Source organism: Aotus nancymaae, unplaced genomic scaffold (assembly GCF_030222135.1).
Source record: "Aotus nancymaae isolate 86718 unplaced genomic scaffold, 86718_ANA_hifiasm-v0.15.2.pri h1tg000067l, whole genome shotgun sequence".
Lineage (NCBI taxonomy): Eukaryota > Metazoa > Chordata > Mammalia > Primates > Aotidae > Aotus > Aotus nancymaae.
The window spans coordinates 31,602,182-31,629,041 of NW_026988482.1; the positions used below are offsets into that span (position 1 = coordinate 31,602,182).

At 43.3% G+C, this 26,860-nt stretch overlaps 1 protein-coding gene across 2 annotated transcripts in view; it reads right to left on the reverse strand.

Moving 5' to 3' along the window:
• The window catches only part of IL17RD (interleukin 17 receptor D), a 30,306-nt gene extending 9,791 nt beyond the window's left edge, over positions 1–20,515 (reverse strand). The window contains exons 1-10 of one of the 2 annotated variants that reach the window (XM_021671653.2): positions 20,458–20,515; positions 13,848–13,973; positions 9,432–9,550; positions 8,778–8,898; positions 5,777–5,821; positions 5,524–5,675; positions 3,919–3,984; positions 2,856–2,910; positions 2,243–2,353; positions 892–1,055 (exon numbers count right to left, since the gene is read on the reverse strand). In XM_021671653.2, the coding sequence (XP_021527328.2) occupies positions 892–1,055; positions 2,243–2,353; positions 2,856–2,910; positions 3,919–3,984; positions 5,524–5,675; positions 5,777–5,821; positions 8,778–8,898; positions 9,432–9,550; positions 13,848–13,950 (936 nt within the window). In that variant the 5' untranslated portion in view covers positions 13,951–13,973; positions 20,458–20,515. Of the gene's footprint in view, positions 1–891; positions 1,077–2,242; positions 2,354–2,855; positions 2,911–3,918; positions 3,985–5,523; positions 5,676–5,776; positions 5,822–8,777; positions 8,899–9,431; positions 9,551–13,847; positions 13,974–20,457 lie in introns of both variants that reach the window. The other variant, XM_021671652.2, reaches the window with a different exon arrangement.
• Between the last annotated feature and the right edge of the window lie 6,345 nt (positions 20,516–26,860).

Genomic DNA, 26,860 nt, shown 5'->3' on the forward strand with positions numbered 1-26,860 from the left:
GGCAAGAGCGCAGTTAATTTTCAGCACATGCTGATCCACCAGTCTCACCAAGGTCACGTGGCTGGGGGGCAGGGAACTGGGCCAGAGTAATATGTTATGCTGACACTAGGGGGCAGCCTCACCACATGGAGAGGTTCTGAAAAAAATGAGAGTTTCAGACTTACTCTAAAAATACACACTATGACATTATAGAAAAGCATATTAATAACATATTACATATTAATAACTTAAGAGAACAGCTAATAAACCAGAGCAGATCATTTGAGTGCTTGACACAATATTGTTTTCCGGGCGTGCTCCCTTCCTACTTCCCTGTTTTCTCTGGCCAGTGCCCTCTCCTGCATCACCAGTTTCTCCCTCTCCATGATTCCGCCAGTCAATGGTCAAACAACTTCACAGAGCCCTTTGTTTATCACTTCTCCCTAGACCTCAGGATCCCCTCTAATGGCAGCCACATCCTTCATTCCCCTTCTCAGCAGAACTCCTCCAAACAATTGTGTGACTTCACTGCTTTACTTGCCACTCTGTTTGACCCTCCAAATGGGGCTTCTGTCCTGAACATGCCCACGAAGATGTCCTGTGTGACATTCCTTAACCTCAATTGCATGTTTCTATGGAAGCTACTGGTCTTCCTAATGCCAGGGAGGTGCCACTCAAGGCCTTAAAGCAGGAGTGTGTCAGAGTTACAACTGAGTATCATGAAATATTTAGTGCTAGTGATGAGTAGGACGGACTGAAAAAAGTGTGAGACTATCCCCAGTTTGAAAGCTGTGGCACCAGTCAAGGGCAGGTGTCACCACAGGAGGCCCAGAGGAGAGGAGAAGGCAGCAGGGAGAGAGTACGGGGCAAGTGTCTTGGCTAGGATAAGAGAAGGAACTTTAGATTCCGCACCTCACAGCCACAGAAGTCCTGCAGGAAGTAGGCGAAACACTGGACAACATTCATGTGATTCTGGCCATCTTTACTGGAATAGCAGAGAAAGACCTTTGGCCGCGGCCGGAGCCTCTCTCTCGGGAGTGCTGCAGTGTATGTGGAAGCCTCAGAGCTCTCTTCATCTAAATGTGAATATATATTTTCTAAATTGGAAAAGAAGATAGAGTTGATACCTACACGTAATGCTTTGTTCTGTTCCCTAAGACTTGGAACCCAGTGCTGTCTTCAAGAAAGAACAGTTGACATGTCTACCTAGAGCAGTCCCAGTCCCCAACTCGATCAGCCCCTTGGGTCATCACTTGGAATGGGACAGCTGATTTCTGCAGTGGAGCAACAAATGGTTAAAAAAAAATTGTTCTTCACCTGAAACTGACCTTGGATAAACTAAGAAATGCTGTGGGGGCCACCCTGGTTTGCAGAGTGCCCAGAACTGACTGTTACAGCCAAGTGCACCTACTAGACCAATCAAGCAGTGGCAGAGCTGGTATTTTTTACAAGTTTTTATTGAGGTATAATTTATAAAAGTAAAGTATATAAACTTTAAGTGTACATCTCAGTGAATTTTTATGGAAATACACAACTGTGTAACCCTCATCCAGAACAAGCTATGGATCATTTCCAACTCATCAGAAGGTTGTCTCATGCTGACTTTTGTAAATGATCAAGTCCTGCCTATATCCTTACTCATACTTCAGGCTTCCTTTATGTCCCTGAATTTACTATCCTGTTTGAAAATAGAATTATGGGCCAGGTACAGTGGCTCATGCCTGTAATCCCAGCACTTTGGGAGACTGAGGCAGGAGGATTGCTTGAGCTTAGGAGTTCAAGACCAGCCTAAGCAACATAGTGAGACCCCATCACTACACACACAAAAAAATTATTATTTAATTAGCAAGGCATGGTGGTGCATGCCTGTAGTCCCAGCTTCTCAGGGGGCTGAAGTGGGAGGATGGCATAAGCCTGGGAAGTCGAGCCTGCAGTGAGCTATGATTGTGCCACTGCATTCTAGTCTGGGCAACAAGCAAGACCCTGTCTCAAAATATATATGTGTGTGTGTGTGTGTGTGTGTGTGTGTGTGTGTGTGTGTATGTATGTGTATGTATATATATATATATATATATATATATGGATGCCTGTCTTTCTAGTGGCTCCTGAGGTTAAAAGCCAAATATTTTAGTTCTGGGAACTGAATAGGATATGAGGCTTCCCAGGTGCCAGCCTGGAGGACCCAGGCCCAGTCTCCTTCTCTGTTGGCAGCAACCCCTGGTCTGCCCCTTGTTGTGGGGAGACACAGCACTCAAAGAGATACCTTGTTGCTTCTTGCGGCACATCACAGTGAAGAGCGTCGCGAATGCCGATATGACCACCAGTGGCACTGTGATGGCCACGGCTCTGATGGGCCCAGCCCACGGGGAGTGCACTGGGAAATTTCAAAGGGAAAGCTTTAAACTTAAGCAGTGTAAAAGTTCAAAGAGCAACAACTGTTTTTCTTTTTAAACATAAGCCACATAACAGGTTCTAGGACCTTCCAACCACCTTTCTCTAGTGCTGGTTTGGTGATTATAAAAGGATTCAAAGGTTCATTTTTTAAGAGTTGCAAAGAACTATTCAACAGTTAAGAGTCAGGCTGGGAGATTAAATACCTTTGAGTGAGAATTTTGCCTAAGGAAACCTCCCCTCCCACCACTTTTCTTCAGAGGACAATTGACTATTTATCCAGTCCCAGCTATACACACCAAACTGGCTTTAATCTTCCAGGTATCCACATTAGAGTGGAAGGAAAGTCAGATTTGATGGAACATCTTTTAAGAGAGAGGAGCCGAATTTTGTTTTGTTTCTGTAAACTATGAAGTATAAAGAATATCAAATACCTTGGTCTACAGTAGTCTAGGGCCAAAATTTCAAACAAACAAAATACCTACCTGGCTTTAAGGCATAATGCATCACTTTTCTTGTTGTGTTAGTGTCATCCACCAGCTGCAAAACAGAGGTTGCTTCATTTTTTTTTTTTAAGTGATATATACCAGGTAAGTAGAAAAAAAGGTAATTTCATTCATTTTTTCCATCAGTGGGCAGTGCGGGAAGGGGTGGAAAGCAAGTAGAGGAGAACGGCTGAAGGAAAAGAGCTTCTGGAGCCTGTAATCATCTGCCAGGCTGAGACTAGGCATCATGTATACTCAGGTTCATCTCTGCTTTCCCAACTCTAAACTCTAAACTTCATCATGTTTTCTTTTATTAATAAAAAGGCTATGTATTCATTGAAGAAGTCAGCTGGTGAGTCCCATGTTCTAATCATGTTCAATTAAACTGACATCCTCCCACTGATTTTACTGAGCCTCCATTAATGCTTTAAGAAGGTGTGTCAGTCTAAAACCAACACTGCTTCCAAGGAATGCAAGAACTGGGTGTTTCTACCAAAATGTTAAGACATGTTGGTTGTCTTGGAATGGTAGGACTATGGACACATTGTTAATTTCCTTTTCTGTTTTCCTTATACTCTAATATTTGTAGTACCAATTTGATACTGGAAAAGAAATCTTAAAAAGGAAATGAAACATTACATTTACATGTTCTCTGAAGTCGTGTTTAGAACTCATTTATACTTTCATAGATTAGCAACAGAAACAGAGAACGGTAGGCAAAAGTAATGGGCATAACTTATTTTGCTGTTTTCATACAAAAACTAAAAAATTTTAAGCCAAAATCTTAAAAATATATCTTTGTAGTATGAAGGAATACTAGAGATTTTAAGCCATAGTTATATACAGACCATATGATTACATAAAAATATTTATTAGAAATATTTAATGAAAAGATCAAAGATCAATTATACATAAACGTTTTTTAAAAGCATGTTAAGAACCATATAAAAATATGACTGCACACCTTCAATGGCTTGAAATTTTAGTGTTGTAAACAGTTGGAATTCTGTATGAACTGGGTTCATTCTATAGTATTAATAGGGCTTTCTTGTGTTATGCATACCTCAATTATATAATCCCCTGGAGAAACATTTTGAAGGAGGCAGCTGGTTGTCTCTGTATTTTGCTCCTGCAACAGACCAAAGAACACTTTAAAAACTCACCTCTTAGACAAAGGTCATCAGGACATCTCTTCTCCCCCAGAGCTGGAGGAGACTTGCCACCATTCTCAACCACAGTTTTCACAAAAGGTGATTAGGTCAGAAAGCAACTGTGTTTATCTGCCACATGTTATCTGAACTTCCCTTTGATAAGAGGCCCAGGACAGCCCAGGACCCCGGCCATAGTCTATGCAGCTGGTGGCACCTTCAGCAGGAATATTTGATTTGAAGACAAAGAAACTAGTTTGAATAACCTTTACTTAATAAAAGGGTGGGGAAAGAAATTACCAGTCTGTGTTTATACATATTTTTTTGGCCACAATTTTAACATGGGCAGAAGGTCAAAGACCTTGATGGAGATGACAGCCAACAAGGAGAACAAGCAGTGACAGAACCCAACATACACAGGAGCTTGTCTAAGGAGGTACTGGGCTTTGTCACCACAACCAAAAATTCTATTGGTACCCACAGTGGGTGATCGGACAGTCCTTTGAACATCCATGAAACGGTTTCCACTCTTCTGATCACCCCAGTTTAAGAACTTGGTTACTCAATGTCTATTTAACCTTGGCCTATTTGTAAAATCAGTAGCCACTGAGTTAACAGTGGCTTGGCTCCTAGATCTGGTTTTTCCATTTACTAGCTGTGTGGCCTTGAGCAAGCCCGGTGACCTCCCTGAGCCTCAGCTTTCCCATCTGTAAAATGGAGATGACAACAGCCTGTTTCACAAAGTGGTGTGGCTTCAAGGAGCATAAAGCTCAGGGCCTGCCACACAGTGAGCACTTGATGAATGTTTAAAACATAAAAGGACAAGCCAGGTGTGGTGGTTCATGCTTGTCATCCCCGCACTTCAGGAGGCCAAGATGGACAGATCACTTGAGGTCAGGAGTTAGAGACCAGCCTTGGCAACATGATGAAACCGTCTCTACTAAAAATACAAAAATTAGCTGGGCGTGGTGGTATGTGCCTATAATCCCAGCTACTCCAGGGGCTGAGACAGGAGAATCGCTTGAACCCAGGAGGCAGAGGTTACAGTGAGCCAAGATCACATCACTGCACTCCAGCCTGAGTGACAAAGCAAGACTCCATCTCAAAAAAAAAAAAAAAAAAAAGCGTGTGTGTGTGTGTATCTATGTATGTGTGTGTGTATATATATATATATATATATGGACAAATGAGAAATACTTAATTCTTGTTTATTCCTTGGCAATACTGTTACCAGGCTATATCATCACCAGGACAGCTGGGTTATAGATAACTAGGGAGAAAAGGACAGTGGCAAGACGGCCCTGAGACATGCCCAATGATTACATTCTCAAGTATTTACTGACCACTGAAAAGAAACAAAGTGGTGAAATTTTAGTGTTGTAAATTTCTAAAACACCACTTCTAACCACTGAGAGCCAACAAAGCCTAATGCTCACATTAATCAACCCAAATTCCAGTGGCCCAAGGCGGGGCTCACTTTGAAACATACAGTGTTCCTTTATGTACACCCAGCAGCTCACCTGCTTACAGGTCTTTCGCTTGAAAGGTCCTTCGTGCTTGAGCTTGTAGTGAAGATAGAAGAAGCGGAAGCCGAAGTTGTGCGGTGCGTGATCGAAGGACACCTGCATGTCCAAACCATGCTGGCTGATATTCAGGTTCCGAGGCTTCCAGACTGGAAGGAGGTAGGACCCAGAGTGAGCACCCAGAGGCTACCCCAATACCATCACAGTGGCAACACTTTGAGACTTGATAGATAAGAACACTATTACTTACAGGGTTTACAAGCCAGGTTGTCCGGCTGTAACAACAGGTCACAAGCTATTAAGACAATAAAGACACATGTTTTTAGTTTTAGGACAGTTTAGCATTTTATTCTCCCAACAACCCAATGAAATATAAAGATACTGTGCTGCGTGATGCTAGAAAAGGTATAAAATACATCAAATTCAACGATGATTTTCACTACTGTGCAGGTGTATCTTATGAAAATTTAAATGGTACAATATAAAAATATTAATGCAGTTTACTTTATGCCACATAAATGGTAACATGTAAAGTCACCCAGATTCTAAAAGCTTGTCAAGTATTACATAATTTCAAGGCTGGTGGCCAAGGGCAGCCGAGCTATGTTCTTGCTACGGTCACATGGAGGCTCTGTTTCAGCTGTAAACAGAAATGATGCCAGCCCCTCCCCACTGCGGAGATGTTTAGGCACAAGAGAACTTTGGAGTGGTCCTAGTAGCTGCTATAGGATTATTGTAACCTTCACTAGTATTCTAATTTAAAATGCTTCTGATGGTTTCTCCAAATGACATGCAGGCATAGAAGTAGTGGTGTCAGCACTGAAAACCAGGTACCAAAGCCAATAGCTTTAAAACAGAATCTAAACGCAATAAAAACACAATGAGAGAGGCCAAACAGCTAGTCCACTGTGTCATACTACTTGCTAACCCAGGGAGAGTCTCCATATAATGCCAAGAAAACTGAAGGCAGCATTAAAACCACAGTGCACTGAAATGGTGATAAATGTTTACATTCCAGGAACACACACCCTGCCTCCACCTTACCCCCCAAACAGACACATTGATTCTATGCCAATGGGAAAAATTCATCTTAAATTACACTAATTTTGATTTAGGTGAGGCTTTCATAAATACATTCTTTGAATCTTCTATCTGGTTATTATGTGCAAGTCATCCAGAGATGATGTAACATACATATGGTCTTTGCCTCATGAAATCTTATTTTAAGAAATGAGACCAATTGTTAAAATAACTTTAATGCATAGAAGACAACCACAGTAAGAATTCTGCAGAGGGAGACACTGGTGTAGGCTTGAGTTGAAACAGAAACATCATAATGGATGAGGACTGCAACCAGACCTCACAGGAGGGGATGTCAGACAGGACAGACCACCCAAGGCCTTGAATGACAGAAAGACTGATCAGGAAGGCAAGAAGGAGCTGCTACTGGTTGCAGGATGAACAGCCACCAAAGTCTGAAAGCAGCGCTGGGTCCAGTGGCTTGTGCTTGTAATCCCAGCACTTTGGGAGGCCAAGGCAGGCGGATCACCTGAGGTTAGGAGTTTTGAGACTAGCCTGACCAAAATGGAGAAACCCCATCTCTACTAAAAATACAAAATCAGCCGGGTGTGGTGGTGCATGCCTGTGATCCCAGCTACTCAAGAGGCTGAGGAAGAAGAATGGCTTGAACACAGGAGGCAGAGGTTGCGGTGAGCCGAGATCGTGCCATTGCACTCCAGCCTGGGCAATAAGAGCAAAACTCTGTCTCAAAAAAAAAGAAAAAAGCAAGTAGCAACTCAGAAGATTAAAGAGATACCCTGTACAGAACAGAAGGTGATCGACCCAGCACAGTTGGTGGTTGAGCTCAGAGCATGGATTCCAGAGTCAGACTTCTGGGGTTCAAATCCAACTCCCTGTAAGCCCTTCACCTTCTCTGTGTGTGATTCGACATCTAGTAAGTGGAGATAGTACGATTAAATTCTTTGTAGGGTTGTCACAGAGGTTGTTTGGAGTTAATATTTGGAATGTATTTAGAATAGGGCCTCGCACATAGACATTAAATAAACAGAACTTTCTAGAAAATAATTTTTTCTTAATCTAGTCCTAAAAATGACAGGCCACCCTCCTGATAACAGGTAAAAGATAGAATTATTTCATGCTCCTGTCCTTTACCACAAAATCAACACACTTTTTATTCCTGTTTTTTTTCTTTAATCCAATTGTTTTGATACATGGCTCTTTTTTTTTTTTTTTTTTTGAGACGGAGTCTGGCTCTGTTGCCCAGGCTGGAATGCAGTGGCGTGATCTAGGCTCACTGCAACCTCCCCTCCCAGGTTCAAGTGATTCTCCTGCCTCAGCCTCCCAAGTTGCTGGGACTACAGGCGTGTGCTACCACACCTGGCTAATTTTTGTATTTTTAGTAGAGACAGGGTTTCACCAACTGGCCAGGATGGTCTTGATCTCTTGACCTCATGATCCAACTGCCTCAGCCTCCCAAAGTGCTGGGATTACAGGCGTTAGCCACTGCACCTGGCCCCATGGCTATCTTTTTTAACTAGAAATGGAGTCTTGCTATGTTGGCCAGGCTGGCCTCAAACTCCTGGGCTCAAGCGATCCTCCTGCCTCAGCCTCCCAAATAGCTGCAAGTATAGGCATGTGCCACAGTGCCTGGTTAATGCATGGCTGTCTTAGTGGTAGTCACAGCATCCTTAAAAATATCAACTGTCAGGTCTGTTCTATAAGCCAGGAGTAGATATACCTGGTTAGATGAACAGTGTCTGTACCTAACCTTAAATCTATAAAGTGCTTTTCTGGATGCTTTTCTCCTTGCCATGCTTGTTTCATACTAGTATTTGGCATGTTCTTTTTTTTCTCCCCAGAGACAGAGTCTTGCTCTGTCACCCAGGCTAGAGTGCAGTGGTGTGATCTCGGCTCACTGCAACCTCCACTTCCCGGGTTGAAGTGATTCTTCTGCCTCAGCCTCTCAAATAGCGAGGATTACAGGTGCCTGCCACCACGCTTGGCTAATTTTTGTATTTTTAGTAGAGACAGGGTTTCACCATGTTGGCCAGGCTGGTCTCAAACTCCTGACCTTGTGATCTACCCTCCTTGGCCTCCCAAAGTGCTGGGATTACAGGCGTGACCCACTGTGCCTGGCCTTGGCATGTTCTTGAACACATTTCTGCAGAAAGGTCATTAAAACCAGGAGAAAAGGCTTCTCATGGGAACCAGGCAGGAAAGACCATACTCACCTCGTGTTCTGAAGAAAAAAGGGTGGTAATTGCTTTCATTTTTAATGGAAGGAAAAGGGACCACCTTTACAAAATAATCCGTTTCAAATTTCATATTCAGGAAAGGTTGAGATTCCATTCCCTAAAAGGGAACAAAAACACAGTGACATCATGAAGAAATTACCCACCCTCCACCTACACAAGGTCTTTGCTCCTACCCCAGCTGCCACCCAGACAGAACTCCAGATCTGTAGGACATGTTCCGGGAAGGCAGGAAGTCGGTCTAGTTGCTGGACCAACTTGAGATTTGGATTGTTTAACCATGAAGACGGACAATGCAGTCTGTTTTTTGGCAAAGAATCCATGGCTTGTTAATATTGAATCTCAGAGTTGGGGGGCAGGGTGAGCCCACATACACTCTTCGGAGCACAAAGACACCTTCCAGGATTGCTGCTCTAGCAGTAACCCAAGAGGCGTGTTTACACAGAGAGGTGCTGAAGAGTTTCCCTGGGAGCGTGGAGCAGGCTCAAGGTGCTGCGGTACCATTCTTGCCCACGCTGGCGGGTGGGGTGGACCCCACAGCCCCTCCTTCTCAAATTTCAGACTTTGAATAGACCATTCAGGCCCCCAGAACAATGGCATGTCTTCAGGAGCACATTCCCCAGTGTGACTTACAGTTCTTTTGAAGCTACTGTTGAGCTGCTTCGGATCCTTTAGAATCAGTTGTTGGCACTGTCTTCCCTCCGACTTCAGCTCCTCCAGTATTACCCGAAATCCTTTCAGGAATTCAATGCCTAAGCAAAGCAGAATGCTTTTATTAATAGTGAACCAATTACTTCTGAACAGATTCTCCTTCCTCCAAGATTACCGTCTTCTCTACCTACACACCAGAGTTAAAGGAATTCTAACTCTGGCCAAGGTATCTGAGTCTATAGAATGGAAAAAACATATCCCCTGCATTCCTCTGGTAAAGACCAGGTGATTTTCTCCATCCCACTATTACTAATTAATCCCTAATCCAGCCAGCTATTTCATAAATACCCATTGCCTCTCTGGCATTAGGGTTCAAATATTTAGACTCCAGTTACGATTTATCATAAAAAGCCTGAAGTGGAATATATAATTTCTAGATCATTACACAGAGTACATTCAGCTGATAATTCCCAGTGTTGACTAGGGAATCCCCCAAAACCATGTTTCCACTTCAAGTTTTAGCTCTATATTTTTTGGCACGTCTCACTGAGCAACATACAAAATTCCCAACAAATTGTGTCTGGACCCAAGGGGTTCTGAGGCTTGAGATTAAATAGCTTAGGGGAATGCCTATGTGATTTACAAAGCGGTTTTTGCTCTAATCATGCCTGAAAGGCAGACACCCAAGGGCTGCCCAGTGTGTGCTCTTCATACAGCCTCTGAGGCCCCGAGACACCCACAGCGCCACTGAAAGGCGCCAGCCCAGCCTCCTGCCACCTGAACTCCCCCCACTGCACGTCCGACTAGATGCTTTCAAAAGGATTAAGCTCTGATGGCCATAAGAGCCAGCACCGGGGCTGTGTATCCCACGGAGACTGAAGTGGTCCAACTGCAGCTGGAGAGCCCCAAAGCCTGCCGCAATTGGCGAGATATCGATTTCACATTCTTTCTGAACATTTTCAACCCTTCCCCTCCCAGGACAAAAGTAATTACACAGGATGCAATTAAGCAGGTGGGAAATTTATTGATGATAAAGGCCAGGAAAATCTTGTTCTCTTTCAAATAGGTTCTCCAATCCTATAATTATTTGATGAAGAATACATATTTCATGGTGGGAAGGGCAGAGGAGCAACAATTAAAGCTTCACGTTTTAGGGTTTCAGAGCATTATTGTGCAAAGGTACAGACTCTGCCATGTTGTATTTCAATTACAAAGCTTCCTGTTGGGATGAAAGCCAGCTGACCAACCACCAGAGATTCAGACAAGGTGATGACAAGGTCGTTAAACCAACAACTATTTAGATCTCACAAGACTTGCCTTTTGAGATACAAAAAAAAAAAAAAAAAGGTTTTGTTTGTTTGTTTGTTTGTTTTTGTTTTGTGAAATGGAGTCTTGCTCTGTCTCCCAGGCTGGAGTGCAGTGGCACGATCTCAGCTCACTGCAGCCTCTGCCTTCCGGGTTCAAGAAATTCTCTTGCCTCAGCCTCCCGAGGAGCTGGGACTACATTCACATGCCGACACACCTGGTTAATTCAAAACAAGTTTTTTTAAACAAATCCTCAGTATTAATACTAAGATTTAATTTATGCAACATTCCCAGAATGACTATTTAACAAAAGCCAGGTGATTAATATGATTAACAGTCATACATCTCACAATTACATAAAAATTCATCAGCTGAGGTGGCAAGGGGTGGTTCTTGTTCTTCTTTTTAAAAGATTAGCCTAAAAACCACCATGCCAAGGTTCTGGGGCTGAGGGAAGAGGCAGAAAATGTAATTCCTTTATCACTTTGACACATTATAGTACTATTAACACCTTGTAGTTATGTAATGATTAGCAATTTTATAGAGCAGCTTCCCATGAAAGAACTTATTTGCTCTCTCTCTCATCATTTAAACTCATCAAATCCTCCCAACAACCAGAGGAGGAAGGTGTTATTATCCCCATTTTACAGATGAGGAAACTGAGGTTTATAGCAGCCAACTGGTTTGCCCAGGGCCACACAGAAATAAAATGGCAGAGGTGAGATTTGAACCCAGGAAGTGGCTCTCAGCCAGTTCTCTTAACTCATATGCTTTCCTACCTTCCAAGAAGTGTCCTTGATAGAATGTAACAGAAACTCTCCAGCCACCCCCACCCATAAAGTATCATCCAAGAAAAGCACAGACTTCCGCCTGTTCCGTGTCAGTTTTCCTGCCATCAGCTCACATCTCTTACTATCATTCTAATGAGGCGGCCTGCAATTCGTCAGGCTAACTCCTTAACCATTTAAGCCTTACATGGAATGACCACTTCCCTTTTATCTACAGAAAATGTTTTTAATCTTTAAATGTTAAGATAATATTATTTTTGGAAACCCCAGTGGGTTAAAACCCAAAAGTATTGATATGGAGAAGTGGTTCTGCCCATGGGTTTGCTCCATTCTCCCTCTCCTGCACACAACCTTCCTGCAATCTGGTTCTTCTGAGATTTATCCTGTTCAGATTAAGAAATTCAGACTTTATTTTACTTCTCCCTTGGCCAGGATTTTACAGATTTGTAAGATCAGGTGGTAGTGTCAAAGCGGCAGGCCCAAGAACCAGGTTCTGATCATGGTAATAGCAGCCACTATTCTTTGAGAGTGCTCCAAAAATGTACCATGGGTGTCTCTAACTGTGAGGCAGTTCTCATCTCTACTCTACCTATAGGGAAGTGGGGGCTCAGTGAGGTTCAATATCTCATGTGAAAGATCAATTCCGGGGGTTCAAATCCAGGCCTGTCTGAACAAATGGTCCCTCCCACGTCTCATGCTTGGCTAACCCATTCTTTCCTGTGTATCTTCAATTCATTCAAGAGGACAAACAGATTTAGCCCCAACCTGAATCTAGCCAGATAATACAGGTTTGCTTTTGTCTTTAGTTTAAGGGTTTTTTTTTTAATGTATTTGTTTATTTTTGAGACAGAGCTTCGCTCTTGTTGCCCAAGCTGGAGTATAATGGTATGATCTCAGCTCACTGCCACCTCTGCCTGGCGGATTCAAGCAATTCTCCTGCCTTAGCCTTCCAAGTAGCTGGGATTACATGCATGCACCTTTACGCCCAGGTAATTTTGTATTTTTAGTGGAGATGGGATTTCACCATGTTGATCAGACTGGTCTTGAACTCCTGACCTTAGGTGATCCACCGGCTTCGGCCTCCCTAAGTGCTGGGATTACAGGCATGAGCCACCACACCCAGCCTGTTTTGTTTTTTAGAGACAGGGTCTCGCTCTGTAGCTCAGGCTTGAGTGCAATGGCACAATAATCATAGCTCACTGCAGCATCAAACCCTGGACTCAAGTGATCCTCCTGCCTCAGCCTTCCAAGTAACTAAGACTACAGGCTTGTGCCACCATGCCAGGATAATTTTTTAATCTTTTTGTAGAAATGGGGTCTCACTTTGTTGCCCAGGCTAGTCTCGAACTCCTGGCCTCAAATAATTCTCCCATTTTGGCCTCCCAAAGTGCTGAGATTACAGGTGTAAGCCACCATGCTTGGCCTGCTTTTTTTGTTTGTTTGTTTCTTTTCCATTTTGTTTTTTTGGCTCACACAGAATTTAAATAAAAATTCAAGCCAGGCACGGTGGCTCATGCTTGTAATCCCAGCATTTTGGGAGGCTGAGGCAGGCGGATCATGAGATCAGGAGTTCGAGACCAGCCTGGCCAACATGGTGAAACCCTATTTCTACTAAAAATACAAAAATTAGCTGGCCATAGTGGTGGGTACCTGTAATCCCAGCTACATGGGAGTCTGAGGCAGAAGAATTGCTTGAAACCAGAAGGCAGAGGTTGCAGTGAGCCGAGATCATGCCACTACACTCCAGCCTGGGCGAAAGAGTGAAACTCTGTCTCAAAAAAAAAAAAAAAAAAAAAAAAAAAAATCAATTTGTTGCCAACATTTAAAAATTTATTGATTTCATTGTTTTTCATGAACACCGGGATTTTCCTGAAAAATCACAACATGTGCCAATGCTGGGCTGGCATGTCTCTGTGTCCGCAGAGACTGCTAATGCTGAATGGCCATTATGACCATGGATGGGCCACGGGCTTTCCTGGCACTGCTGCCCTCGCACCCCTGACTAGTGCTGAGGCAGAGGCCAAGAAGACCTCAGTGCTATTTATTACTTATGTAATATTATTTTTCAAGCCCAAGTGAATAACAATAACAGTAGAAGAAACAAAAGACCATGGGGCACAGCCTCAAGCCATGTGTATGCCCAGCAAATACATGCAACAAAGTTCAAAGTGTATCTGTGCCAAATCCAACGTAAGCCTCACTCACATCAAGACCTGCCTGGTTCCTGGAAACCATCACGTGGGAGCTTTGCACTGGGCCCTATCCACCCAGGTCACCACTATGCACTCAATTTTTGACTACTCACCGAGGGCCCCTGGGGACCAAAGAATGGTGACTGCCACTTGGTCATGGCAAGCATACTGGCTGATGGTGATGTTCTGCGCGTCAGCAATCACGTGCTTCCCCATTGGATTCAAGTAAGTGGTACAGTCTAGAGCGTGGGGAGAATGAGAATAATTAAATTTAAAATTTCATTTTTATTTTCAGGTTCATTATCAAAATAAACAGGGCATGTCTGAAGGTGGCCAAATCCGTTCTGTTAAAGACGTGTGCCTCAAAAGCCCAAATAATACATCAGAGGTTGACTACTGCTTGGAAAACTGTCAGTTACTACACAGGGATGATCTGTAGCACCACCACCACCACCCACTCATCCCATGTTAAATGCCAAGGCAGTGTTGGGAGGATCTTACACAGTGTGGAGTCTGTGTGTGTATCTGGCATGAATTTTTTCAAACCTAAATCAGTAATTATTTACATCAAGTCAACCAATTTTCAACATTTCAGAGTGATTTGAGGGAGCAGGGGCTAAGGGGGGATAGCAGGGGTTGGGGGAATTAGGGAGGGATAACATTAGGAGAAAAATCTAATGTAGATGACAGGGGGAATGGATGCAGCAAACCACCATGGCATGTGCATACCTATGTAACAAACCTGCACGATCTGCATATGTACCCCAGAACTTAAAGTATTTTTTTAAAAAGCAATATATAGTAAAAAAAAAAAAAAAATTATTCCTAGATAGTTTATTCTTTTGGGTGCTATTGTAAATTAATTTTTTTGGTTTCCTTTTAGGACTGTTCACTGCTGGTTTATAGAAGCACAGCTGATTTTTGTGTGTTGATTTTGTATCCTGCAATGTTTAATAAATTTAATAATTATAGTAGCTTTTTGGCAAATTCTTCGAGATCTTCATATAAGATCATGCCATCTGAGAATAAAGATAGTTTTAATTCTTCAACAACAAACAAAGTGATTTGAAACAAAACAATTGCTAAATAACTTGGGCATTGTTTGTTTTTAGAAAAAACCCAGAGGGCCAGGTGATTGGGGGAAAGGAATTAACACTCAGATGTGAATTCATAGGAGAGTGAGTCTCAGCAAGACTCTTAACTCAGTTAGCACAGGGTACTAACTCAGTGACCAAGTGATAAGGATGTTAACTAGCATTAGTCAAAGGTAAAATTTTTGTTCTGAGACATCGTGTGTCATCAAAGACACCAGAAACCCCCAGTAAATCCAAGGCACCCAACGTTGCTCAAAAAACAAAAACCACACCAATCTTTGATTTTGTCTGAGGCGGTTACTCACTGCCACCTGTCAATGTAGCCATAGTAGCTGAGCTGCACCACCTGGTCTTGCTAAATACACCTTCAAAATCTGGAATTTTCCTTAAAAAAAACAATGCCAAAATCTTCCGGCAAGAATCAGGCTGTGACTTCAGCGAATGGCCATGAGCTGTTCTGGCCACTCTTGCAGGGAGAACCATTCGCCATCCCCAGCAGACACCACTCATAATTCTTATGCTGCTTCATCACCATTTCTTTCTCAGTGATCAAACCTGAACACCCTCTCTTTTAGTATCTGCTGCAAAAGATCATCAGTTCCATCAAACATCCAAACCTGTCCATTACCCCTCTGAAGCCAGGGTGTTTTTCTTTCGGGTAAGGCATTCCAGGGCACTTTGTAAGAAGCTCTGTGAGTCTGCCTTTTTCTCCCTGTAGACGTTACTGCACATTTCCCATTTTTATGACTAAAAATGTTCATTGGAGACACTTAAAAACCACAAAACACTATAAGAAAAATACAAAAGGCATTCATAACCTCTTACCACACAGAGGTGTGATGAACATTCTAATGAATACCCTTCCAAGCCTTAATATGCACATAATATTCCTCCTTTTAAATGTATTAAAGCATAACATACATACACTAAAATGCACCCCCCACACTTGTAAAACTCCATCCTTCATGCTGCCTGTGTTCTGCTTTATTGCCTGACTACATTAGGCACACTCTCTTACTCCACTAAACTACATCTGCTTAAAAAAGTTATATTGGGACTTCATGTTTGGATCCCCTTCCACGAACACTCCCTTCGTGGAAGCTGTTTTTCTCTCTCCTGGATTTTCCCTCTGGAGTCCCCTTCCATGAACATTCTCTCTTGGAAGCCTGTCTTCCCCTCCTAAACTCCAGCTCTCTCTATTCCCTTCCACTCAGTGTGGAAGCTGCTTTCCTCTCCTGGATTCCATCTTTCTGGATTTTCTCACTCAAAGAATTTAAAAAAATTTTGATGGAACTTAAAAAAAAAAATTTATATTTACCTTTCTTTTCTTTCTTTCTTTTTTTTTTTTTTTTTGAGATAGAGTTTCACTCTTGTTGCCCTTGCTGGAGTACAATGGCACGATCTCAGCTCACAGCAACCTCTGCCTCCTGGGTTCAAGTGATTCTCCTGCCTCAGCCTCCCAAGTAGCTGGAATTACAGGCATGTGCCAACATGCCCAGCTAATTTTTGTATTTTTAGTAGAGACAGGTTTTCTCCATGTGATCAGGCTGGTCTCAAACTCCTGACCTCAGATGATCCACCCATGTCAGCCTCCCAAAGTGCTGGGATTACAGGTGTGAGCCACCAAGCTGGCCCATATTTACAGTTCAATATTACTTCTTTCAAAGGATGCTAATAATTAATATAACCAAATTCTACTTCTAGTGAAAATTCACTCTCAAAGCAATCAACACATGTTCTCTGGGAGAAGAAGAGATTTTAGAATAGGAAAAAATTTATAACACCTGGTTTAACACCCTCACTTTACAAATGAGGAAACTGCACCTATGAGAGATCAGCTCTTACCACTTGTATCACAGCACAGAGCTTATTGCTACCAACGTGAGTTCTGAATCAGAGGTGTTCCACCTGCAAAACTCCTGGCTGAAACCAGCTTCCCAAAATAAAAAAAATTTAAAAATTAAAAAAAAAAAGCAAAATCCTGTCATACTCATCAAGTTCAAATATTTTGATTTATTGTAGTCTATAATGAAAGAGAAACCTTGGAATCAAACAGCTCTGAAAAGACGCATGAACAAGAGCAAATCATGGTTGTTGTTGTCATTGTTTTCTTTGTTCATTCCTAATGCCAAAATTAACACTGTTTGGGTTTCTGTAAATACAATTACGAAATATAAAGTCTAAGAATTTTTTTTTTTGTTTGAGACAGAGTCTTGCTCTGTCTCAAAGAGTCGCCCAGGCTGGAGTGCAGTGGCATGATCTCAGCTCACTGCAACCTCTGCCACCTGGGTTCAAGCAATTCTCCTGTTGCTGCCTCCTGAGTAGCTGGGACTACAGGCACATGCCACTGTGCTCAGCTAATTTTCATATTTTTAGTACAGACAGGGTTTCACCTTATTGGTTAGTCTGGTCTTGAACTCTTGACCTCAGGTGATCCACCTGCTTCGACCTCCCAAAGTGCTGGGATAGGCATGAGCCACCACACCCAGCCAATATAAAGTCTAAGCATTAAGAAAATTTAATATAACCTACTTGGGCATACTGCACCCTGCCCCCCCGGAATGTAAAGGAAAAAACATGGAATTCAAGGCCAAAGGAGGCAGAGAGACTTGTAAAATTTAATTTTGACTTAATGGAAAGACATTTTTTTCATTTATAACATTAAATGACACAGAAATAGAAAAATAGGATTTTTAGTAATTTTGTTGAAAACCCAGTAATTGGTTCTTAGTTATTTCAAACAAGTTACTTCAGTTGACTAGTAACTAGTCAACTGAGCCATAACAGGAACTTCCTTGTGGAAGACAGAAATATCTTTTTCAATGGAAAATATGAAATAAGTTTTTCTACACAGCCTGGATCCAATTATTAGCAAGTTCAAAGTTTTGGATTCTGGTTACAAAAACTTTATGCCCAAATGACATTTTACCAAAATGCAACTGAGCTTCAAATGTTTCAGGAGTCAATACAAGCTGTGAATTAAATTCTAATTAAATGTTGAGGAATTAAAAAGAAAGTAATGACTAAGAGACAGGCATAGGTATGTGACCAAATATTTGGTATCATGAAGAAAACAGCAAGATACTTTAAAATTTTACAGATAGAGATCCTCTTTCACAAACCCCCCCTTTATTTTTCTGAGATGGAGTCTTGCTTTGTCACCAACCTGGAGTGCAGTGGTGCGATCTGGGCTCACTGTAATCTCTACCACCTGGGTTCAAGCAATTCTCCTGCCTCAGCCTCCCGAGTAGCTGGGATTACATGTATGAGCCACCAGGCCTGGCTACTTTTGTGTTTTTAGTAAAGATGGAGTTTCATCATGTTGGTCAGGCTGGTCTCGAACTGCCAACCTCTGGTGATCCGCCCGCCTTGGCCTCCCAAAGTGCTGGGATTACAGGCATGTGCCACCACACCCAGCTTACAATGTAACAATTTTCAGATACAAATGTGTGTGTCAGATTCACACCCACAGTTGCTGGCATGGCTATTTTAGGCTAACCAGTGAGGACTTTTATGTGTAACTCAGGCCGTTCACATTGGTGGTATGTATATGTTCTGAGTAAATGCTGAGATGCTAATGAAAGATTGGCACATCCATGATACTTGATTCAGCTAAGTAAAGACAAGTATAAGGGATCTTTTCTTTGAGTTACAAAGTGAACTTCTAATATGTGCTCTTGGTTCCAGCAGATCTTACATTACATTCAAGAGTCCGAAATTTTCCCATCAGCTGCAAACAAGCACTTGTATCTCTAATTTAATATGGGGTTTGTGGTCAGGTGCGGTGGCTCATGCCTGTAATCCCAGCACTTTGGGAGGCCAAGGTTGGTGGATCATGAGGTCAGGAGTTCAATACCAGCCTGGTCAACAAGGTGAAACCCAGTCTCTACTAAAATACGAAAAATTAGTTGGGCGTGGTAGCTGTGCCTGGAATCCTAGCTACTCAAGAGGCTGAGGCAGGAGAATCACTTCAACTCAAGAGGCAGAGGTTGCAGTGAGCCAAGATGACGCCATTGTACTCCAGCCTGGGAAACAAGAGCGAAACTCCGTCTCAAAAAAAAAAAAAACTGTTAGAGAGTAACCACAACTTTTAAAATCCTGCTTTAGCAGTGATTATTCCAAAGGCCTTAATGCAAATAAGCCCTTTACTTACATTGATTCATAACCCTGTCCAAGAGATTAATCAGATGCCAGAAATCACTAAATATGAGTCAAGTTCCTTCTTGTAATTTTTACTTATAAATTATGGCTCATAAAGCCAAAATGGTCACAATTCTATACAACTACCTTTTTTGTGAATGAAAGAAGGTGCTTAGAAAAAGTACCCCCATGCCCTTAGAAAACAATTCAGAAAGAGTCACCCTTTCTTGGGAGAAAGGGCAAAAATTGGTGCTTGTATTCCAACTCCAATTGGATTGACTTCTATATTTATAGATATCAATTACTAAGTGTACACTGTAGCTCCCAGGTTGAGCAGTTATAAGCATGACCTCATTTAAACCTCAAAATGATGCTAGAAGAAGGAAACTAATTTTTATTTTATACGAGAAAACTGAAGGCTGCAAAAGTCAAATCACCAACCACAGCTCATAGAACTGATAGGTGGCGCCAGGCACAGTGGCTCACACTTGTAATCCCAGCACTTTGGGAGGCAGAGGCAGGCAGATCACTTGAGGCCAAGAGTTCAAGACCAGCCTGGCCAACATGGTGAAACCCAGAATCTACTAAAAATATAAAAACTAACCAGGCATGGTGGCATGCATCTGTAATCCCAGCTGCTCAGAAGGCTGAGGCATGAGAATCACTTGAACTCAGGAGGTGGAGGTTGCAGTGAGCCAAGATCACACCACTACACTCCAGCCTGGGTGACAGAGTGAGACTCTATCTCAAAAAAGAAAAGAACATTAAAAAAAAAAAAAAGAAAGAAAGAAAGAAAGAAAGAAAGAAAAGAAGAAAAGAAAAGAAAAAAAAAACTGATAGATGGGGAACTGGGGTTGGAGCCCAGGTCTGGTCAGCAATGACCAACCAACTGCAGACCCCTGGCCAATCTGAGACCCAGATTCACACAGATTCACCTTGTGTGAATTTCAAACAGATTCACTCTGTGTCAAATTTTAAAAATAACTGCTGTTATTAAAAAATGTTTACACAAAAGACAAATTTCCCACTATTCTTGGAAATCAATTTGCTACCTTCAGTGAGAATTCCTCATGGCCACAATATTTGGAATTAAGGAGTCAATGCTACCCTCAGAGTAGACAGGAGCTATCCAGTTTGCCATAGTCTCCACCATTCCCTAGCACCCTGCACTGGGGCAACTTTATGTGTTCCCCGCTGGGCCATACTGGCAGCTATGTCCTTAACAACAAATGCAGATAAACCCCAAGGAACATAGGGAGGGTCTCCATACACACCTTTTCTAAACACTATGGAAGACATTTGACCTGGTCAAGCTCTCAAATACTTGAGTGGCTTAATTGAGACTGAGCTGCCTTAGCTGTTGACAAACCTGAACAGGTTCAGAAAATTCCTCAACTCCAAGATTGCAGCATCCTTGATTAAGCATGGCTATGTAATCTTTAGATGACTCAAAGGGCTCCATTCTTCAGCAATAAAGGTGGTTACTTACTGTCATACTTGAAGGTGATGTTGTGCAGCCCACCGTTTCTGCTGGCCAGCCCCACTCCCTGTGGGAAAACAAGAGAACATGATGCAGAGTGAAGCCAATTTGCTCTTCCAGCACAGATCCCCATGGAATCCAAACACAGGCAGTACTGCTGAGACCCAGGGTCATGCCAGTCCCCAGGCATTGTCCCACCACTCTTTCTGCCCACTTCATGGTCCCCCACAGCTGCCAGACTCCCACCAGCCCAGGAGATTCCTAACTGCCAGGCCAGAGGGATCATGAGCACTTACTTCCCCTAAAACAATAGAGGCAGGCTGTTCTATGTTTAGGGGTTAAATAATAATTCATTAACAGTAAAATTGGGAGAAAGACCAAGAGCTGCCAGATGGAACCCTTCCAATTAGATCCACTTTGAGCACTGATTGGTTATAAAATTCGCCTACTCCAGACGTCCTCATCCACAAGCGCTATTAAGCCACGACAGATAGGCAATTCCTCAAGTCTAGGGAAACCGGTTTCTCATTCCAAGACTAGGAAGGAGTGTGGGAATAAGCTGTTACTTTTAATGAGAAAATTCTTCACTGCATCCATACCTATGCTTGGAATACACAGGGTGGGTCATAAAAGAAAAAGAAAAAAGACTTTAAAAGGCTTCTTACTCTTGGTGATGTGGCCGTTAGCCATCTGCACTCTTAATAGCAGGGCTAACAACTGTGCCAGACTTCCTACTTTAATTACAGCATCCACAGAGTGAGCCCCAGATCCTCCCGTTGACCCCGCCTTTTCCTAACCCACCACTTAACCATCATGAGAAAAAGCAGCTACAGATCTACATACTCCCATTTAACTGTTTCTGTAATACTCTGCAAATGTGCCATTTAGCATTAATTGCAGAATTCTCCAAAATATGTTAATTCTGAAATACTAAATGATGGGAAAATATTCCAGCCACACAGCTAAAGTTTCCACTTAACAAGAAGGATGTTGGAGGGAACCATATGCTGGCAGCCTGGTATTTAACGGGCAATTGTTATACTGAAACACAATATGGAGAACACTTCTGATGGAGCCCAGGGTTTTAGGTCACAACCACAAGACATCCATATGCCACAGGCATGTTCACGCTGCTTATCCTAAAGCCAGGCACACCCACTGAAACTGTATCCCTGAACCCAGATATACATGGGCTTTGGGAAAGCACAGCTGGGCAGAAAGAGGCACATGGACACACCCACACCCATCCCCAATTCTAAGGTGAAGAATAAGTAACAGAAAACCTAAATCCACATGGCGCACCAGCCCACAATCTACTGGGGCTCCCCTTCTTCCTAGCTCACCTTCCTTCTCCAGCTTTCCTCCTTCTAGCCTTTCTTCTCCTCATATACAAGATTCCAGAATTCACCACCTGAACTTTGGAAAATTCTATTAACTTATTAAAATCCTAAGAGTGTCTATAACTGCTTAGGGGCAAGACCACAGTCTGTGCAACTAAAGGCTGCTCAACCTACAGATGGCAAACACCAGAGTAACACAACCAGGTAGGAGCCCAGGAAAAAGACAATCCAATCTCCCACAACCTTTGGCCTTTGCCCAAGACCAAAGCTCAAGCTCCCCACACCACACCCTTCTGTGCTCTTATAAACCCCCAACACATAAACTCACTCCCCATCTATTAGGGGCCAGACATCATGTTAGCTCCAATGGCAAACAAAACAGCCGCTGTCCCCACCCTCATGAAATAAATTAACATGGAGTTCATTCTTTCAAAGAAGAGTAACGAGGCACGTGGATTATACCCTAGGCATGCAGATAAATTTCAAATCATACCCTGGCCCTCCAAGAATGCCCAGTTTAGATGGCAAAACAAGGTGTATATATAGCAAGGGTAAAAGAGCCTGGTGTAAGTAAGTACAGCATACGAAATGCCCCAAGACAGCCCTTGAGTAAGGATGAATGAAGGATGGGTAAGACCACAGGTTCCAAAAACTTAAAAGGGGGAAGGATAACTAGGCTAGAATGAAGAGGAAAGCAGAGCAGCATCATGGGAGGAAAGAAAACTGTAATCCAGAAGCCAAGGTTAGTACCTTAATCCTCCCATCCTCTACCAGATGCCCTATGGCAAACCACTCTACTCTAGGGGTCCCCAACCCCAGGGCCCTGGACTAGTCCTGGTCCTTGGCCTGTTAGGAACGGGCTGCACAGCAGGAGGTGGGCAGCAGGTGAGCGAGCATTACCACCTGAGCTCCGCCTCCTGTCAGATCAGCAGTGGCACTGGATTCTCAGGAACACAAACCCTATTGTGAACTGTGCATGCAAGGGATCTAGACTCTGTGCTCCTTATGAGATTCTAATGCCTGATGATCTGAGGTGGAACAGTTTCATCCCAAAACCATCCCCTACTGACCCCCCACTGCATGGAAACGTTGTCTTCCATGAAACTGGTCCCTGGTGCTAAAAAGGTTGGGGACCACTGCTCTACTCCACTGGGTCTGGGTCCGGGTCTGGGTCTGGGTCTCCTCAACTGCCTTTTTTTTAAGATTTTACATGGCTTCCCTCTAGGAGGTGGTTTTGAGGAGGATCAAATGAAGCCTGGTACAGGATGGACTTTTGAAAAAGGAAACATATTCCATCTAATACCATGCTCCCTTGTGCATAGGGACCCTGGTGACCAATCAATCACCTTGTCAGACTTAATCAGCTTTTTTTTTTGTTCCAATTTCCCTTATATTTCTTTTGTTTGTTTCCTCTATATTCCTATTGCAATATGTTATTCACAGATATTTATTGGGCAATGGCCAATGTACTGTGGAAAGGAACCCAAGACAGTGAGGCGTGCCATGACAGGCATGCAAGAACCCAAATCCCTCCAAACAGAGTCTCAGTGGTGTGTATGGAGCTGTTCAGAGCAGGGCCCGGTGAGCTGGCCTGGAAGGACAGTGAGGGTTACCTGTGACATCCATTCACTCTCTGCTGAGCATTCCATCTTGGCTTAAGACTCACAAAGCTGGGCACTCAGCTATGAACCAGACCCAGGACTTGACCTCAAGGGGCTCTGGCCACATGCATTTTTGCCCTTGCTCCCCTGCTCTGAACCCTTCACTGGCTTTCTGTCCCTCCAGATCATTCCTGATGTGACACCTGCCTACCTTCCCAGTCACTCCCCTTCACAACTTTTAAACTGTTTGACACTGCAGTTCTCCTTGGAAAATGTCCTCGGGCATGCCTGCATTCTCAGAATCCCCTCCTCTTCTCTTCCTATCATTCAGGTCCCACTGCCCTAGTGGGCTGCTTGCCGCATCACACTGTGTTCCTGACACATCGGTCTGCCTGCTACTCACTTGATGGGAGCACGGTAATTCATTCCCACAATTTGAGTAGCATGGCACTTTTAGGGATATAGATGCAAAATGATAATTCCAATTCCACAGAAAATCAGAGATCATAAGACCCTGTGGCCATCCAAGCCTGGTCATGGTGCTCAGAAGCAGGAGACATCATCCCAGGTATCAGTTCTTACATGAACTTTAAAAGACTTTTCGGCCAGGCATGGTGGCTCACGCGTATAAACCCAGCACTTTGGGAGGCTGAAGTGGGTGGAGTCAGGAGTTCAATACCAGCCTGGCCAACATGGTGAAATGCCGTCTCTACTAAAAATACAAAAAATTAGCTGGGTGTGGTGGCAGGTGTCTATAATCTCAGCTACTCGGGAGGCTAAGGCAGAAGGATCACTTAAACCCAGGAGGCGGAGGTTGCAGTGAGCCAAATTGTGCCATTGCACTCCATCCTGGGCAACAAGAGTGAAACTCCATCTCAAAAAAAAAAAAAAAAAGACCTTTCACTCCTGGAAGTTCTCAAGTGCACAGCTTCTCAGCACATGCATGGCAGATGCTCTATCAGGCTGTCCTTGGCTCAACACCCAAATAATGCTTCAGCTGCTCTAGAGCCCTCAGAAACCACCTTAGCAATGGTATCCCAGGCAGGCCCATGGTGCACTTCTATTTTCTTTACACCTCATGATAGAAAGAATCATAGCCCCCTAAACATGTCCACAGTCTAGTCCCCAGAACCTGTGACTATGCTATTTTACAGAGCAAAAGGGACTACAGAGATGTAATTAAGTTCAAGTATCCTGAGATAAGGAGAGTATTCTGGGTTATCTAAGTGGACCCAATAACCACAAGAGTCTTTATAATAGAGAGACAGAAGGGTCAGAATCAGAGAAGGACATGTGACAATGAAAGCAGGAGAGAGAGAGAAAGAGATCAATTTAAAGTACTGGTTTTGAGGATGGAGGAAGGAGGGGCTAAGGAGCCACAGAATGCAAGCAGCCTCTGGAGACTGAGAAAGGCAAGGAATGGATCCTCCCCCACAGCCTCCATGAGTCAGCTCAGCCAACACTTTGATTTTAGCCACATTAAGATCCATTTTAGAATTATGACCTCCAGAACTATAATAAACAAAGGTTTTGGTAATTTATTACAGCAGCAACTGAAAGCTAATATACACTCATATAATTTCAGCTGCAATATGGATAAAATAGATCTCTATGTCACACACACATGGCATGTGCTGTCATCCCCCCACCCTGCCCCCAACACCCACAACTGATCCCTTGTCCCTGCATTCTCCCCAGTCCAAGCTTCAGGCAGCCATAGAACATGGACCCATCAGAGCTGCTGCTTAAGATTCTGCTATCCTAGATGCAGGCTTCTGTGGGCTGACCTGGAGTAGAGAAGTGGTTAAGACAAGGGGTTTTGGAGTTATGCAGATGTGTGTTCAAACTACCACCTTTCCAGCTGTGTGACTCTGGGTAAATTTCTGAGCTTCCCTGAGCTATAAAGTGTTTGAATAGGCTGGGTGCAGTGGCTCACGCCTGTAATCCCAGCACTTTGTGAAGCCAAGGTTAGTGGATCACCTGAGGTCAGGAGTTCAAGACCAGCCTGGCCGATATGGTGAAACGCTGTCTGTACTAAAAATACAAAAATTAGCCGGGTATGGTGGCGGGTCCCTGTAATCCCAGCTACTTGGGAGGCTAAGGCAGGAGAATCGCTTGAACCTGGGAGGCAGAGGTTGCAATGAGCCGAGATCATGCCATTGCACTCCAGCCTGGGAGACAAGAAAAAAAAATGGGTTTGAATAAAATTTTGTGAAAAGCACTGTATGAGATGACATAAATCAAGTGCTCAGCATAGCAACTGATACACAATAAACTCAGAAATGTTACGTCATCCTTCCCAAGAAGGTTACCGCCTCAACAAACAGGTGAGAGCTATACTTTAGGACAAGTTACAAAGAGATACATGAGCAAGACCAGAGAAAGCTCACAAGTGGTGCATTTCCTAGGTATGATCTGTCTCTTGCATTCAGAACCTTGGAGGATTGTGGAAGATAAAACAGACAGACAGGTCAGGGCAAGGTGGTGGAAAGCACTGATCACCAAACTAAAATGCATTCAACAGATGGTCACGGTGGCCCAGTAACCCCAGTTCTGTTAAGGGTATAAGTTGGATTGGAAAAGGAGAGGCTGAAGACAGGGTCCAGGAGGGTAGCCCTTAAAACCCCTGCCTACAGTCCTGGGCCCGGCACATAGTCAGCCCTTGATAAGTATAAGTTTCTGCCTGAATAAATGAACGCAGAAGCCAAGTAATATACCCCAAGAACCTACCTTGGTGTTACACAGTGATTTATGGGCTTAGAATGAGGGCCTACACTAAGAGAAGACAGTTAAGGCAACTTACAAAGCTGTTGACCAGCTTTGTAAACTGTTCTTCAGGAAACAATCCCAAGCTTTTAGCTACTATACCCTTTTTGATATTTAATGAGCTGATGATTAAAAATACTTGTTTGTTGCCCATTACTTAAAAACTATAAATGCCAATGCAGTGGCCTCAGGGTGCCACATTCTTAGTTAATTAACCACCTCCATTTGCTGCACTAACGGGTAGCTTTTAATTTGCTCCAAAGGGAGCTAAGCAGCAAGCCCTGGGTGCCTGGAGCACTGCTATGAAATTCCTTTGGTTGGTGCTCTATGGTCAGTAGGGACGGAAGCAACAAATGGGAACATAATGGAGAAAACATCTTTAACTCAGGAAGGGAGGGGAGGATAACCCTTAAGTGCTCTAAAGGAATAAAATTCAAAAGCTAAAAACCCACACCATGCTCCAGCCATATGGCAAAGAAGCAAAGGGCTGGATACAGCAGAGCAGGATCCACAGGCAGCAGCCGGGGCAGCCATGAAGGTGATCAGACAGCCAACTTCCTGAGGGGCCTTCAGGGATTCTAAGTCATATGAAGACACCAACTTCCCAGAGCAACATTTCCAATTCACCTCCAGCATAGCTTAACTGCCATTTTAGAAAAATGCATTTTAAGAAGAACTGTGCTAAATATAGCTCCCCTCTTCCAG